Source organism: Mesoplodon mirus (assembly GCF_964341445.2).
Source record: "Mesoplodon mirus genome assembly, chromosome: 11".
Classification (NCBI taxonomy): domain Eukaryota; kingdom Metazoa; phylum Chordata; class Mammalia; order Artiodactyla; family Ziphiidae; genus Mesoplodon; species Mesoplodon mirus.
In genome coordinates this window covers 60,548,496-60,563,909 of record NC_138987.1, presented here as the reverse complement: position 1 = coordinate 60,563,909, position 15,414 = coordinate 60,548,496, and the positions used below count along the sequence as shown (strand labels likewise).

Below are 15,414 nucleotides of genomic sequence, written 5' to 3'. Positions count from 1 at the left end.
AAGACCAACGATGTCCCCCAAATTCCTATCAGAGAACACACAGCCCCTCAGTCAGTCCTTCCTCTGCTGGCTTCAGTCTGCACTCCTATGCAAGCCCCCTCTGTGCGGCTGGAAGGAAGATGGACAAGAGGACCCTCATAAAAGGGAGGTGAGAGAAAACACACCAACCCAACCCCTGCTCAGAAGCAAACTCCTGTAGTCTCTTGTCCTGGTTCATGAGTAAGCCCTTTGGACAGGGCCTGGGAGGGCTAGGCGAGTGGGTAAGGGCCCCTCGACCCCAGCCCTGGGAGGCTATACCAGGGGAGTGTCCATTAGCCCCATCAGTGTGGCATGGCTGTGATACGCATGCTCTGGGAGGCAATGGGGTAAGTCACCATGGGAGTGGTGGTGTGGCTCATTGTGATTCCTGCCAAGGGTTGGGCCATCGATACAGCCACAGGAGCCACAGATACAGCCACAGGAGCCATGGAGACAGGTGGGGGTGCCATTCCCTGGGCAATTGTTTGAGCCAGAGCAGCCGACAGTGGCGTGATCTCTGGGTTCAAGTGTGGGGGTGGGGGTGGTGGAGCGGCAGGCGGTGCAGCATTAGCTGGGGGAGCAGCTGGAGCTCCCGCAGGGGCCACCAGTTCTTGCTGGGACACGGGGCGAGGCTGTAGAGCCTGGCTGCTGAGAGTAGTGTGAGTCTGGGCGATGCCATGGTTAAAAGTGGCGACAGTGCCCACGGTGGGGGCCAGAGTCTGCTCAGTTGCTGGTGCAGTGGAGCTCAGGGTCATGACCTTAGCCTGATTGCGGAACTGGGCATTTTGTTCCAGCAGTACCTCGTTGGTGGCCAGAAGGTTGCTGACCTGCTTCTTTAGCTCCTCTACCCGCTTCCTGAGCATGGCATTCTCTTCCTCTAGCAGCCTGCACTCCACCCCTCGGGGTGGAGCCAGGCTGTATTCATATGATTCAAAATGGGGGCCATCTGGGGGGCAGCATCCACCTCGCCGGCGCTTGGGGCCTGGCTCATGGTCCTCAAAGCCCCTGTCAGGGAGGTCGTAGATATCATAGAGGTCATGACGTCGTCCTGGGGGAACTGGGCCTGTTGAGCCCCCACCACCAGCACCTCCTCCACCCCGGGCATCAAACTCAAAATCGCGCTGCAGGTGACGGAACTTGCACTTGGCGCCTCTCTGGCAATCACCCTTGAGAAAGTCACGGCAGATAGGGACCTCCTCCTTCCCATTTGGTAGGTCAGCTGGTGAAAGGCCCAGGCCGGCTGCCACTTTCTGCCTCAGCCGAGGGGGAAGTTCTCCTGTCTTTTTATAGCCATCCTCATCCTCCTTGGAGCCATGGATGAATCGGCAGTTTGGGCGGCTACACTCCTTGTTCTGGAAGTCGTGGCAGAAGATGAACTCGTTTTTGCTCACCCCCAAGTTGGACACCTCACTCATGTCCGGATGGCGATAGCGGCAACGCTTGCCTCGCTTGCACACATTCCTCAGGAAGTCTCTACAGATAGCATCTGAGCTGGCCCCGCCACTGCCTGCCCCTGTCCCACTGGCCTCCTCGCTGCCACCGCCTCCAGGGCCTCCACCGCTGCTCCCAGTGCCGTTGGCATAGCTGTCCCGGTCAGGCATCCTGGTCCCCCCCAACTCAGGGCTTTCTTCCTTTTCTTGCCACCCTTGGTGACTGCTAGGAAAGAGGAGAGCTGTGTCAAACAGGAGTCCTCCAGAGGGGCCAAACTCTTGCTGACTATACGGCAGGCAGTCCAGCAAGAGGCAGGCCAGAGGCACAATGGCTCTGGAAATGGAGAATCTAACGGATGAGAATTCTACCTGGACTGGCTGGCTTGTCAGAAGTCCTGCCCAGGCCCTGTGCACCTGGTCTAGGTCAGAATGATTCACACTTGCCTGGCGGTCGGAGGGAGGGAGCTGGGGTGAAGCTACCTCATCTCACTAACGGTGACATGCCAAGGAGGGAGCAGGGAGAGAACAGTGTTGGATTTTATTTCCCCTTCTGAACTGACCTTATTAAAGTTGTGGAATCAAAATTAAAACGGCTGTTGGTGTCTCATTAGGCCAAGAGGAGACTGGGAACAGTGGCTAAGATAAGTTGGTGAGCTACTAAGGGCTGTGGATAATGGAGTACTGGTGACATTACCTCCCTGACCCCCTCTTCCATGGGATCTCAGGTGAGGACTCTGTGAAGTATCAGATCTCTAGACCCCAGGAAATCCTGCGTAAAAAGACTGGTATCACCAGCTTGGGGGCAATACCTAAACCTGTCATTTTTTGGTATTCTCTCCCAGATTACCATTATTCTCAACTTTAGGGTGGTCAGCCCCCTCTCCCTCCATTTCAGGGGAAGAGTTCTACAGCTGGAATCTCTACTTATAGACCTCAAAAGGGCAAAACCATTTGTGGCAAGATCAAGGCAATAGGAAAGAGTTACTTTCACAGGAACAAGCGACCTTTCTTTCCCCATTCTACACCCCTCCTACCCCTCCATGGGAAGATGCTACTGACATCAAACCACACCATTCCTTGCCCTATAAAGATGTTCTTTACTTACAGACTCTATAAAAGCTTTTAAAATCTCCTCTTTCCCAAAAGAGCTCAAGAACGTCAGTCCACTGCCCTGGTTCTAGCGCTGTCCTCTCCCCACCGCCAACAAGACTCGGAGTCCCTGCTACCACGTGTCTGACCTCTTAAGCCTTTCCTAGCCTTTTCAGGCTCCCCCTGCTGTTCAAATAGGAAAACTTCATATTGTTTCCCCTTGAGTATAAGGGAATCTTTCCAATTTCTTTGGCCTTGACCGCCCCCAACCACCCGGTCCATTGCCTTGACTTTGACTACAAGGCAAAATGAACCCTAAAATGAACCGACTAGGTCACAGGCCAGAGTTACAAGAAAATCTGTAAAAGAGGGGTCATCTTCCTCCAAAGGGAGGTAGTCTCAGAAAGACAGAATCAAGGGAAAAAGTGGGAAAAGAGAAGGCACAAATTTTCACTAAAAGGGAAATGACCTGGTGAAAAATAAATGGCATCTATCCAAGCCTGAACCGTGTTACAAGTCCCACCAGAAGCTGATAATCATGTCTGATGTTCCTCCCCACCCAACTTTCCCAGGATTGATACCTGAGGTAGCTCAGGTGAAGTCCGGGGCTCCTGTGGGTCTCCACCTCCACATCACTGCTGGGTTCTGAACAGGAGAAAAACAGAGACTTGGGTGTGAGAAGGGGTAAGAATGGAGAACTACGGGGTGGTTGTTATAAGAATGAAGTCTGACAAAATGGCAAGAGCTCTGGGCACGTCAAGATTTCCTTAGGATTCAAATTGAACTTCCCCTGTCAAAGGGAGAAGCTGCCGGTAAGAAGAGAGTAGTAAGGAACAGAACTAATTTGGAGAGCCCAGGAGGACGGGTTGGAAAACCAGCCCTGAGTGAACAAAGGGTGAGGGGCACCCCGTCTCAAGGTGAAGGAGGATGTGGGGATCAAAGCCCGGCCTAGGGTTGGGGTTAGGAGCTCCGAACAGGGAGCCGTGCAAGGGCAGCGACTGACAGTGCGATGGCGGATTAGACTTGAGGGCGGTGATTGTGACGCTTCGCAACACCCCAGAGTTTGCGAAAAAAGTCCTAGGAGTTTACCGCAGCATGTCTCTAGCCTGGCAGGTTCTGTGCAGTGCCTCCGGAGCTCAGCCGGGGACCAGGTGAATAGGACACTAAAGGGAGCACTTAATGAAGCGGCGAAGGGGACTCCAGGTGACATCAAGCAGAGGGGATGGGCAGGGCTGTGACGTCACGGAGCTGGCGTTTGCTCGCGAAGCGGGGTCAGTCAGAAAAGGGACTCGGCCCTGATCAAGTCGGTCCTGGGGGGCCTTGTGTAGCCCGGCCGAGCCCAGCCGCTGGGCCGGCCCCGACTCCTCCCCTCCGGGCGCGGCCTCCACCTAAGTCTCCCGCCTCCCTCACCTGCCGCCGCCGCCGTAGTTGCTGCTGCCGCCTGCCGGTCCTCTAGCTTCGACAAAGAGCCGCCTTCCCTATCGCCCTTCCGCTTCCTGCGGAAGAAATGACACTCTAGCCACCAGACCCGGAACCACACTCTATGATGTGCGAGTACTTGCGCAAGCCGCAGGAAGTTCCCGGCAAGCTTTGCGCGTCACCATGGCAACCCGACCCAACAGCAAAGAACTCCCAAAGCGAGACTTTGTAATGCAGGCCTAGACAAGGGAGGAGGGGAACCACTTTTTGCCCCTATGCCCGCGAGATCAACTTGAAAACTGTTCCTGGCGTGTGTAACACCCTTTCCAAGAAGTAAGGGCCACCCAATGCTCCAGCAGCTCCGAGGGCCGGAACCCCCACACCCGACTTGCAGCCTAAGTAGCTTGCTTGACTTCCTCTACATCACAGGGTAGAGAGGTCGACTGTACTGGTACAGAATCCCCAGCCAATGGAACCATAAAAACCACATAACACACAAGACGAATTTTTTTCTTCAGCTAAGACAGCAAAAGAGATGATTTATTGTTACATGTTACATTCAGCCACAACTGAGAATAGAACTAGTCCAGTATGTCAAAGGTCCAGGGCAAAGGACCAAAAGGGACCGTTTTGATACGAGCAAGGTGGGTCTCTCAAAGGCGGTCGAGGCGATCAGAATGGCCATCGATGTTCCAGATCCACTGAGACAAGTTCTAGACAGTAGGCAAGCAGTCCAACAATTTGTACCAGCGACCCTGGCCTCTGGCTTCCCTTGTTTCTGCTCCCGTGGCTTCCATGGGTGTACAAGTTTACTTGGACCTCTGCCTCATCTTTCTTCTTTTGCGCTTCAGCCTGAAAACCAGACATAAGAATACACCTCCTGCCCACAAACCCGAGTTCAGTCTTTCCCTCCCATTTTACATCTAGACACAATACAAGGGACGGGTAAAATCAACAAACAATACGATGCTACCGTCTTGTGTCCCAACTCCTGGCTTTGGCCAGTCAATGCTCATAACGTTTTTCACCTAAAGATCTTTTACGTTTCTAAACCAAATGTTCCTCCCAAGTTTTATCCAAGGCGCGCTCCACTTCCCCCCTCCTGTACTGGAAACGTCTCAGCATACCTGCGCATTCGCTTCTTCCTCCACTGGCAACCGATCATAACCAGAGGCAGAGAATGAAACAAGGTATCATTAGTTTTAGTAACAAGTTTAGGCAGGGATATGAAGAGCATTATATGAGTAACCACATCAACAACTTGGACTCCCACCCGGATCCCAGACGTAAAACCCCGAATCCCGCATGCGCTCTTCTACTCCCGCCCTCTCTCGCACTTCCAGCCTCTCTCACCACAGCACTTACCCACCACTTCCTTTGCTTCTCCCCAAACTATCCCTCCTCTCCCAACATATCTTGGGCACTCTTGAGAAACCAGCGATCCCGGAACGATGCCGGACTTCCCTTGCCAAGGTCTACCCCCACAATCGCCAATTCTTTACAGCCTCAGCTCACTGCCAGGGACTGCTTACCTTCGCTCTCATGGCGCGGAGGTTTCTACGGGGAAAGAAAAAAAGTCTGCAGTTAGTTTGCTATAACGATGGTAAGTGCAGAGATGAGATGTTAACGGATTGCACTCGGAATCCGAACACAGCAGCACAGACACTCACCTCCGAAGATGGCGCTAAGGCCGAGAGAGGGCTAGAGCCCCGCCTATGGATATTTAATGGGACGCTCACTGTCGTCATTTCCGCTGTCTCGCCCTGCCCCTAGGGGCGGGGCTGCCCGAGGGGAGTAACAATAGCTTTCGGCCTTAGGTACCTGAGAAGTGATTGAATTAGGAAAGTTCTGTTGGAAAAGTATTTTGAGTTTGAGTTACAAAATTCCCCTTCCCCCAGTTTTATTATGAGGATACTGTATTATTTAAATATGAGCACATATTTCCAATAAGAGACCTAGAGGTGCAAACGAGCAAAGGACAGCTACTTCCGCCTTCCCTCTCATTGCTTCATGGGAGTTGCAGTTTGCTGGCGATATCCTCCATTTTACTATGGATAGGTGCAGATTGAACAAAAACTCCTGATTTGTTTTACTGGTTTACCTTCTTTTTTTTTTTTTAACCTTATTTTCTAAACTAAATTGCTGCAGGGAGATTCTATTTTGGAACTTACAAAGGTCCTAAGATTTCAGAACATTGTAAGGATGTAAAGTGAGGAGTCGAGAAAGCTGTCATACTACAGAGACCTTTGTAACTATCGAAGATAAACTCTTTTCCTAGCCAAGTCCGGTCTTTCTCTACAATGCCTGAGGCAGATTGCCACTATATTCCTGGCCACGATGCATCTTGTTCAGAAAATACTTAAGTGATTCTCCTTCTGCATAGGGTGAAAATCAAATCAATGGACAGAGGGGAAGCAAGATGAGCTACACATTTCTTTAAGGCAAGAATGGTATTTGGTGGCAAGACAACTTCCCAGTCTCACGGTATGGTTAGGTCAGAAGTACCCGGAAAAGACACCCAAAGATTTGGCTACAGTTATGAAGGATGAAAGAGAACCCTTCATCATACAGACTTCACCTTATTCACTGTAAGATATGGTACGGCTTGTTATAATCCCTTTTTTAGTGGTTTCCCTTTATAAAATTTCACTTTTTAGCTCTGGAAAAACAAGGTTTCTAAATTTAGGGCCCTTGTTCCAAGTGCTTAAGCGGTTCTAGTATTGTCACCAGCAGAAGGTAATGTGTTTGAAAACAAAAAACCCCAGGATTATTTTTATATCAAATCCACTGGGATCTCACCTGTTGATTGCCCACTGTCTGTAAGTTCTCATGAAGGGATGTGTTCAGTTTCGTTCAGCATAGTATCTTCAGGTCAGCAATGCCTCATATGTAAGATGCTCTAATACAAATTACCCATCCAATCTCAGGCTGGCCCTGAAAAATTGCATAACACTAAATGCATTCTTCCTGGCTTCCTAAATCAAGATAATCACTTGCATACAGTGTTCTTATTTTTTGCAGTAAACATTAATGTCCTGAACAGTGTCGGCAGCAAGGTTTATGTTTTTACTTCAGAAAACTAAATCACAAAGTCCCATAGAAAATGTACTCTTTTCAGAGAACCCAGGATTTGTCTCCCCAACCCAAGGTATTCCTTGTTTTAGAAAGGTAAAATATGGCTATAGAAAACTGGTTCCAGGGACTTCCCTGGCAGTCCAGTGGTTAAGATTCTGCATGGGTTCAATCCCTGGTCGGGGAACTAAGATTCTGCATGCCAAACAAAACAAAACAAAACACAAAACAGGTTCCAAATGATCATCACTTCAACTCACACTCTCCCACCGCCATCAAATACGAGCAGCAAACAAAGACACATGATTATGAGCAAATCCAAATTTATTTTAACGCCATGTCATTTTCAATGTGTTTAAAAACCTTGTAAGTTAGCAGGAGCCCTAGTTCCCTGGGACAGCATGCCAGAGGTACTGAAATTCATCACCTTTCTCTCCAAACCCCTAGCAATTCATCCAAGTCCACAGCTTCAGAAAGCCAGGAGTTTTGTCTCTTCAATCAGTCTGCTCCTCTGGTTCCAGGTCTTTCTTTCAAGAAAGGGAGGTCAAAATATTTCAAACAGGGAACAAAACCACAGTGGAGCTTCCGACTCAGGTTTCTAAGATAGAGCAAGGGAAGAATCCCATTGACTCCAAAGAAATGGACATGGTTGAGATGGATTACTTCTTTACAGCCTTGTGGCGGGGGAAAAAAATGTCCTGCAGAACAAAATTGACTACAAAGATTTACAAATGAGGATCCATTTGATAGATGAGAATCCCTTGGTAAACGCAGGCTCCAGCTCCTAAAAATGGGAGGGGCCTGACTAGACAGCCTGGATCATAAAAGGAATCTGCCACATGTGAAGAAAAACAGTCTGAAGAATAGCTCCTCTATTTTGAGGCCTGATAAAATACTTGGGGAGAGTGGGAAAAGAGGAACAAGCCCCAACAGATGGGAAAATGCTGACACTGGAGTGGTATAAAAAAATTTCAGCTGAGTTTTTAGTGGTGGTGGCTACTTTAGCCTCTTCCCCGTTCTGTTGTAGGGTCATAAACCTCGACCAAGCAGAGAATAGTAGAAAAAGGCTACAAAGAGGGGCTTGAAGACGATGGATTTTGACTCCTGAATTTATTATTCAATTTCTCTTTTCTATTTAAAGTAGTCTTCGATGGCTGGGAAGCCTGGCCTCCCAAGACCAGAGTCAGTTGGAGCTGGTTGTTGTTGGAAGGGGGCTGGGTTGGGGGACTGGGATGAGGACAGGGAGACCCCGCTCTGCTGGTGGTCCTGGGTGGAGAAGACGAACTGCACTTCACAGAGCCTGGGGTGTGGTGGGAAGGGGATGAGGCAGGAGTGGCAAGCTGGGGGGATGGGACCCACCTCAGTCCCCAGCTTCATTTTCTTCTAAAGTTTCCCCACTGGTGGCATTCTCTGCAGTCTTAGAGGCCTACATTCATGGAAAGGAGAGGGAGAAGACATGTCAGTTTCCAACTTAGGGTAGTGTCTGGGGGACCAAGGACAAAAATATCCTAATTCTCTAGGTCAGGGCTGAGACGGGGAGAAATAAGGACATACAGAAATCTATACACCCACCATGACCCAGGAAGGTGGAATAAAGAGGGATCAGGTTCACCCTGCCAGAGAGGGATGATTGTAACGAACCTTCTTTTTTTTCTTTTTCTGGGTTTTCCGACTTGCCGAACTCTGGAGGAGGGCCTGGAACGTATAGAAGGAAGAAGGAAAACAAATTTTGAGGAATGTGGAGCAAATACCAAGTGCTACTCTCAGCACTGTAGCTCTCTTCAGGACCTTCCCATCACTTATCCCTCACTCCCAAGACAAGTGCCACGTGCCCGCCCCTTTCCATCCCACACTAACCTTGAGCTCTGCATCCTGGACCTCCATCTCAGACTTATAAAGGTCAGGCTCAAAGGGACCACTGGTTATCCGCATGGGGCCATTGGGCATAAGCAAAACTGTAAATTTAAACTGGGCAACAAATTCACCTATGAGAGAAACAAAGTATTTTGATAAAATGTTCCCTTGTCATCCATCCTTTTTTCTGTGAGCTATAGGGAGGAGGGGACCATAATCAGGAGCTCCAAAGTACAACTCTCTTCTTAGAACTCACCCTCCTTCTCATAGAGAACATTAAATGGTTGTAGCAGTTCGTGTTTGGCGCACTCCACCACACCCATGCGGGCCTTCTTCTCATCTTCAAATGCTCTGGGGAGGGAGAGACAAACTCAGGTATCCTTATCTCCTTATTATGTCTTACCATTTTGCTCATGTTTTTAAATAACTCCTACCCTCAGGCAGAAATCATGCGTAGGATTGCTTTTTTACACTACCTTCTATGAGAGGGAGATGGCGAGAGGGAGAGAAGGCATGCACACAGGCTGGAGCTACAAGCCTAGGCAGGAGAGGAAAGAGAGGGAGGGAAAGGTGGGGGAAGGAAAAGTGCTCCTGGGGGCTTCCCTGGTGGCGCAGTGGTTAAGAATCCGCCTGCCAATGCAGGGGACACAGGTTCGAGCCCTAGTCCGGGAAGTTCCCACATGCCGTGGAGCAACTAAGCCTGGGTGCCACAACTACTGAGCCTGCGCTCTAGAGCCCGCGAGCCACAACTACTGAAGCCCGCGTGACTAAAGCCCATGCTCCACAACAAGAGAAGCCACCACAATGAGAAGCCCGCGCACCGCAATGAAGAGTAGCCCCCGCTCGCCGCAACTAGAGAAAGCATGCATGCAAGGAAGACCCAACACAGCCAAAAATAAATGAAAAATAAATAAATAAATAAAAAATAAATAAAAAATAAATAAATAAAAAAGAGTGCTCCTGGGTGTGTGGTCTATGGGTCAGACTGGTTCCAAGCCCTGTGCTTGCGAAGTGCAGTAGTACCTTAAAGTAAAAGGCATGGCATCAAAACGCCTTTCAACCTCACTGAAGAAGGCACGAGAAGTTTTCATTTTCAGGCCATACTGCTTAGAAGGGTCTCTTTTGTAAATGGTGGTTCTCTGTCCTGCATCCTTGGCCTAAAAAAGATCACAGTTTGGTCTGGTGCTCTTGGAACATACCCTCAGCCGCCCCCGCTGCTAGCTCTGGTAAACATTCCTCACCTTGCCCTCTCCTGAGCTGACGAGAACATCCACAGCATATACTTCATGTACCTCAAATTCAACTTTCTCATGGTCCTTCCTAAAAGGAACAGAAAGGGAACCAAAAAGAGCAATAAGTAATTCCTGGTGTTTAGAGTAGAAAGTAGATAAGATTAGCCTGGAGTATGGAAGGATAAGTTCATGACTAGTCTGGTATGACAGAAGGTACAGGGTGGGATACAGGGCACCTACTTCTGCTGGTCTGTGGGATTCTGGATAATGGTTTTCTCTCCATCGATGACATGCTGCTTCAATTGGTGTGACAACATACCTGCAGATCGGACAAAGTCTATGGTACCACTCACCTGGAATCCCAAAAGGTTTCCAACCCACCCACCCAAGTAGAGTCATGGAGCAGACAATGAGAGCAAAGTGCCTGGCTATGGAAACACAGGGCACTGAGGTTTTTGGCTTGGATTATGTCAGAGCCAAGATGGATCCTCAAGGGAGCGAAAGTCTTAATTCTGCAAAACCACTCATACTTAGACCCCCAATCCTACTATCTGAGGTCTCACCTTCTATTGGTGTGCAATTAAATGAGTGGGCAACTTTGTTCCAGGCTTCTGTCACTTGTGTGTTCTAGAAGTACAAGATCAAATAAAAGATAAGATACGGGGGCTAGTAAGTTGTCTACCATGAGAACAAGAAGCATAAAAGAACTGAGAGATCTAATATCCTCAAGCAAGTGCAATGATTCTCATTGGTTTTCACTTCATAGGCCCTATCATCCCTAGAGCCTAGAAATTACATTTGCATACCATTTTACAAAGCACTTTCACGAAGATGGTCTACTTAGATAACGATTCTGTAAGGTGAATAGCGCAGATCTACAACCCAGTCTAGAGGAGGAAACTGAGGCTCAGAAAGGTTACATGATTTGCCCAGGGTTAAACCAGTTAACCAAAAGAACCTGGTATAAACCCAGGTTTTCTGACCACAGTGTTTAGTCCATTATACCTGGAATTTTAACCTGTTGAAAGGGTACAGAAACTCTTTTTTACATGGATGATCTTGATCTTCACAGCCATGTGATAATAAGGCACAATTTAATTTTCCCCACTTTACGGATGAGGAAATTTGAACTTGAAGTTATTTAAAATCAGTAGGGGGTGGCAACAGGGTGAGAATCCAGAAAGTCTAATGTCATAGCCAGACAACAGCCACTATATTAACAGTACCTTCCAGTGAAAAGACACAATATAAATAATGAAAAGACACAGTATATAAATAATAAAAATAATTAACGTGCAAAATAATAATAGCTGACACAAGGGCTTACTATGTGCCAAGTACCGTTCAAAGTGCTTTATGGTAGCTCTATGAAGTAGGTACCACTGTAAGAAACCTACAACAGAGGTTTAAGTAAAAATGATGCAATTAAGTTACAATGGGGACAAACTGATGAAAAGTGTAAAGAAGAGAGCACAGAAAAAAAGAGGATGCTTTAAGTATTGAACAGGTCTCTGAAATCTAAGTGTTAGGGGAAAATCTCCACTAATAGTCTAACAGACTGAATTGTATGAATTAATGAGCAGATTATGATCCCTGGGCTTCCTAATATTGTCTTGCAAGGGGCTTTGGCCTCTTTGCCACCAATTTACTGGTACTATTATGATTTTTGTTTTATAAGCTTTTAAAATTGAGTTTTAAAACTGTGGTATCTGTGTTTTATTGTAAGCTCTCTATCTCAAATTATTCTGGGGAAAGATGCACATCCAAAATATGAAAAAAGGATCTCTACAGGCTCCATGAGAAAGGGACCACATATCCCCTTACACCTAGCATGATACCATCTAAGGTAGGCACTCAGATTTAACTGCTCTTTGGTATTACTCTTTAATTCCTGCCTCTTCTCTTTCAGTACAGAATAGCTGTAGATGCCTAATGCATCTTTGGCTCTAACAAGCTTTGGAGTTGGACTCAACAGCTTACCTGGTTTCCAGGTTTGACCAGGCGTAGGGCAGCTTCAGCACAAAGGTGAGCTGCCTTAATGACATCTGCTTTCCGCCCTGTTACTTGGGTCCCCTGTAGATAAGGAAATGCAGTGAGTGCCTTCCTGGAAAGCTCTTTAACTCAGCTGGTCTTTCAGTTAATATCTGTTTGTGTCCATTACACAGCCAGTGGTCAGGAGAGAATACACCCTTTCCCCTTTCATTTCTCTAGATACTCTCTCAAAACTTGCGTGGTGGTGGGGCTGGGGATAAGAAGCGAGCAGCAGTGCGCCCTCCCCCACTCCCCACCGGCTGAACAGAGTTCAAAGTGGTCCACCTACCAGAGCTACATCAACCACAAAAGTGTGAGCCACATTAGCGATGAAGCCATCCACATGGACCCCAAGGTCGCTGAAAAGCAAGAGCAGAGTACAGCATTAGCAACTGGCACTACTGTGAATGCTTAGGAAAAAGACAAGTGCTCTAAAATAGTTTAAGCTTACATTTTTACCAAGTCACCTTCCTTGAGAATATAGTCCTGGTCGCTCTTCAAAGGGGAGAAGTGACATACACAGTTATTTACTGAAATGCTGGTGGGAAAGGCAATACCTGTAAAGAGACAATCAGCCTTACTGCCTTGCTCACTCTCTTGGAGCCCTGTTGCCCCTCAGAAAGATGAGTGGATTTTCTTCAGGGTCTTGCTTAAGCTTGACCAGTTTGGATTGGGTGGGAAACTGCTTGAATCCCCCTTGCCATTCCAAATCTCCAAATATCTCAACGAGTGCTGGGGTAGGGGTTGCATCATTACAATAAAACAAACAGGGCTGAATAAGGGTCAAACTTAGGAAATTCGTGGGGGATTGTTTTTACCTTTCTTCATTTCTTTTTCTTTTTTGAAAATCTTCCCTGTCTCTTCCATTATCATGGCATCACCTTTCTCACACAGGCTCAGTACCGACACACCTGAACAGGATGCTTCCACCAAAGACCGAAGTACCCCTGGGAACAGAACCCCGTATCAGTCCTGCATGTGTTGTGTAAGTTACCATCCAAGAAACACCTAGAAGTTGGACTTAGAGTTTCTAATATTCTAATATTCCCTAGTGCCATTGCTCAAAGGATGAAAGAGGGAATAAGTTTTGTCCCTTGCAATGTACCTCCCTATAATCTCGAAATCTCTACCTTCCTTTCCTGAAATAAATCTCTACCTTCCTTTCCTCCCCTATATAGTGTGACAACTGGGTATGCACCATCTGTCTCCTTAGGCAAGGGAGACTTTCAAAGATGGTATCTGTGGTGTGGTAGGACAGGATTGTGAACTTCAAGGGGGTTCTCACCAAGGTATCCAACATACATGCAAAGCAGCCTGGAGGAAATTTATAGGCATCAGGGACAACAGGAAGGTAGACATACAATTGCTGACTCCAAGCTGATGCACTGTTAAATGCTACCTTCTTCCCTTCCCAGACACCCCAATTAGATGTTAGTAATCCCAATTTATGTAGACTTATTTCTTCAAATAACAAGTCAAGGAGGCTTAAACTAAGGTCCCTGGGCTTCAGCAAGCTCTGCTTTTAGCAGGTTTCAAAGAGGTATGTGACCCCAAAGAGTTAACTAAGGTCCCTGGGCTTCAGCAAGCTCTGCTTTTAGCAGGTTTCAAAGAGGTGTGTGACCCCAAAGAGTTTCAAACTGGTATCTGGAATCACAAGTGCCTCAGAAGTTATAAACTGCAAGAGGGAAAAAAATTTTTTTTCTGATTCAAACCACTACATGTCCATTATGTTATAAAGCATTGTTTTGTTCACCGGATACCCTCTCCATGGCCCATCCTGGACTTCAGATTTGATTTCTGTTATCCAAGTTTTGGTGATTCTTTGGAAGTCTGAAAAACTCAGGTTTTCAGCCATAGGATCAAAGGCATCCTAAATGCCTATCTTTACTGTCAAAACCATTTAAAAGCCCAAAGACAAGCACTTTCTGTCCCCCTAACTGGGTTTTAAATTGGAAAGAGAGAAGACAGAAAGTGAGACATCTGTCCAGAGTGGCAGGCAGCTGCTGAGTAAGTCAGAGCACAGTCCTAATATTCTGAGATTCTAACATCAGTCCCCCCCGCTTCAACAGTACTATTCACAGGTTTGCCTAGTTGGGGGGAGAAGGACCTCAAAACACTCCTAAAGTTGTGAAACCCTTGAGAACAATCAAATTTGACGACTAACTAAAGCCATCTGCGCAGATTGGAGGTAGTGATGAATAACTTTGAGAACAGTGAGATACATCTCCAAGAGTTATGGGGTGCCCTCCAACGGTCCCTGAGCTGGCCCAAGAGTAGAAGGCGGCCCCCACCAAGGAAGGAGCTGAAGTAAAGAACGAAAAACTACAACAAAGCACGTGGTAGGGAAGCTGGTGTCAGGGACCACAGCGGAGGGAGCCGGCGATCCGCAGGGGACCTGGCAACACGTGCCGGCTAGGCTCCTGACGGCGGAGAGCCGCTTCAAAATAGAGGGGCGCTTCCTTTTCGAGATGGCTTCGCTGCTGCCAAAATCAGAGACAGAGATCCGGACTGAAGGGTGAGGGGCAGGAGATCCGCCTCGCCTCCTTACCAACCGCCTAGGGTTGGAGCCGGCCGGAGGCCCAGCTCTCCGCCCCTCCCGGCTGCCCGCTCACCCGCCCGCATCTCCAGAGACTCCAGCCCAGGCCTAGCCTCTCAGGTCCCAGGCGTGACACGGAGCCTCCCCACCACGCCACCTCCAGCAGACCTGCGCGGGGCCCTCACTAGCCCACACTGCATGACCCCACCGCTCCAGTCCCTCGGGGGCCAGCTCAACACCGTCCCCCTTGCCTCTCCCAGCCTCGATCTCCGGACCCCTGAGGCCGCACTCACGGTTGGCAATGTCGCCCCCCATCTTATACTTGGTCACGACCAGGTCCTCGGCGATAGTTTGCTCCTGCTGCTCGTCCTCGCCCGACATCTTCCCACCACCACCACCACTGCAGCTTCGTTTCTCCTGAACCGCCGCCTCTGTCGCCCTTCCCAGCCACAGGCTGTTGCTACAGTCCCTTCGATCCGCGAGGAGAGCGCGAGCAAAAGCGCGAGCAAGCTAGAGAGCGGAGGGCGGGCGAGAGCGAGAAACTGCGAGCGCGCGGGCTGAGGCGCAGGGCACGCTGGGACAACGAGTCCCTCCTACCGCCAGCCTCTAGCCCCCCTCGCGGGCTATTAAACTACAATTCCCAGCCTGCCTTTCGCGTCCCTAAGCCAGGCCCTGGGGCCTTGCCCTCCGAGGGCCTCGCACGCCGGAATCGCCGAGCACGCTGGGAAGGGTC

The 15,414-nt window shown here is 48.7% G+C and overlaps 3 protein-coding genes across 7 annotated transcripts; all 3 read right to left on the bottom strand.

Moving 5' to 3' along the window:
- Positions 1-139: 139 nt before the first annotated feature.
- ZC3H10 (zinc finger CCCH-type containing 10) lies at positions 140-4,046 on the bottom strand. Of its 2 annotated transcripts, none has more exons than XM_082635901.1 (3): positions 3,948-4,046; positions 3,119-3,182; positions 140-1,674 (listed from the first exon to the last, which is right to left on the bottom strand). In XM_082635901.1, exon 3 carries the CDS (start codon positions 1,617-1,619, stop codon positions 321-323), a length of 1,299 nt encoding a protein of 432 aa, XP_082492027.1. In that variant the 5' UTR covers positions 1,620-1,674; positions 3,119-3,182; positions 3,948-4,046; the 3' UTR covers positions 140-320. The 2 variants fall into 2 exon arrangements, with proteins under 2 accessions (XP_082492027.1, XP_082492028.1); XM_082635902.1 differs by having other exon boundaries at positions 140-1,671.
- A 412-nt stretch (positions 4,047-4,458) lies between these two features.
- On the bottom strand, positions 4,459-5,719 carry LOC309812686 (uncharacterized protein). Of its 3 annotated transcripts, none has more exons than XM_082636629.1 (4): positions 5,627-5,719; positions 5,489-5,513; positions 5,084-5,106; positions 4,459-4,808 (listed from the first exon to the last, which is right to left on the bottom strand). In XM_082636629.1, the coding sequence occupies exons 1-4, from the start codon at positions 5,702-5,704 to the stop codon at positions 4,629-4,631; spliced, it is 306 nt and encodes a 101-aa protein (XP_082492755.1). In that variant the 5' UTR covers positions 5,705-5,719; the 3' UTR covers positions 4,459-4,628. The 3 variants fall into 3 exon arrangements, 2 of the variants coding, with proteins under 2 accessions (XP_082492755.1, XP_082492754.1); XM_082636628.1 differs by having other exon boundaries at positions 5,084-5,125; positions 5,490-5,513; XR_014295375.1 differs by lacking the exons at positions 5,489-5,513; positions 5,627-5,719 and adding an exon at positions 5,322-5,461.
- A 1,615-nt stretch (positions 5,720-7,334) lies between these two features.
- Positions 7,335-15,227, bottom strand: PA2G4 (proliferation-associated 2G4). 2 transcript variants are annotated; one of them, XM_082636625.1, is made up of 14 exons: positions 14,975-15,227; positions 12,964-13,092; positions 12,597-12,702; positions 12,435-12,504; positions 12,095-12,187; positions 10,678-10,741; positions 10,355-10,433; positions 10,124-10,202; positions 9,906-10,039; positions 9,139-9,233; positions 8,886-9,013; positions 8,670-8,723; positions 8,388-8,454; positions 7,335-7,626 (listed from the first exon to the last, which is right to left on the bottom strand). In XM_082636625.1, the coding sequence occupies exons 1-13, from the start codon at positions 15,060-15,062 to the stop codon at positions 8,389-8,391; spliced, it is 1,185 nt and encodes a 394-aa protein (XP_082492751.1). In that variant the 5' UTR covers positions 15,063-15,227; the 3' UTR covers positions 7,335-7,626; position 8,388. The 2 variants fall into 2 exon arrangements, with proteins under 2 accessions (XP_082492751.1, XP_082492752.1); XM_082636626.1 differs by having other exon boundaries at positions 7,335-7,551.
- Positions 15,228-15,414: the final 187 nt, after the last annotated feature.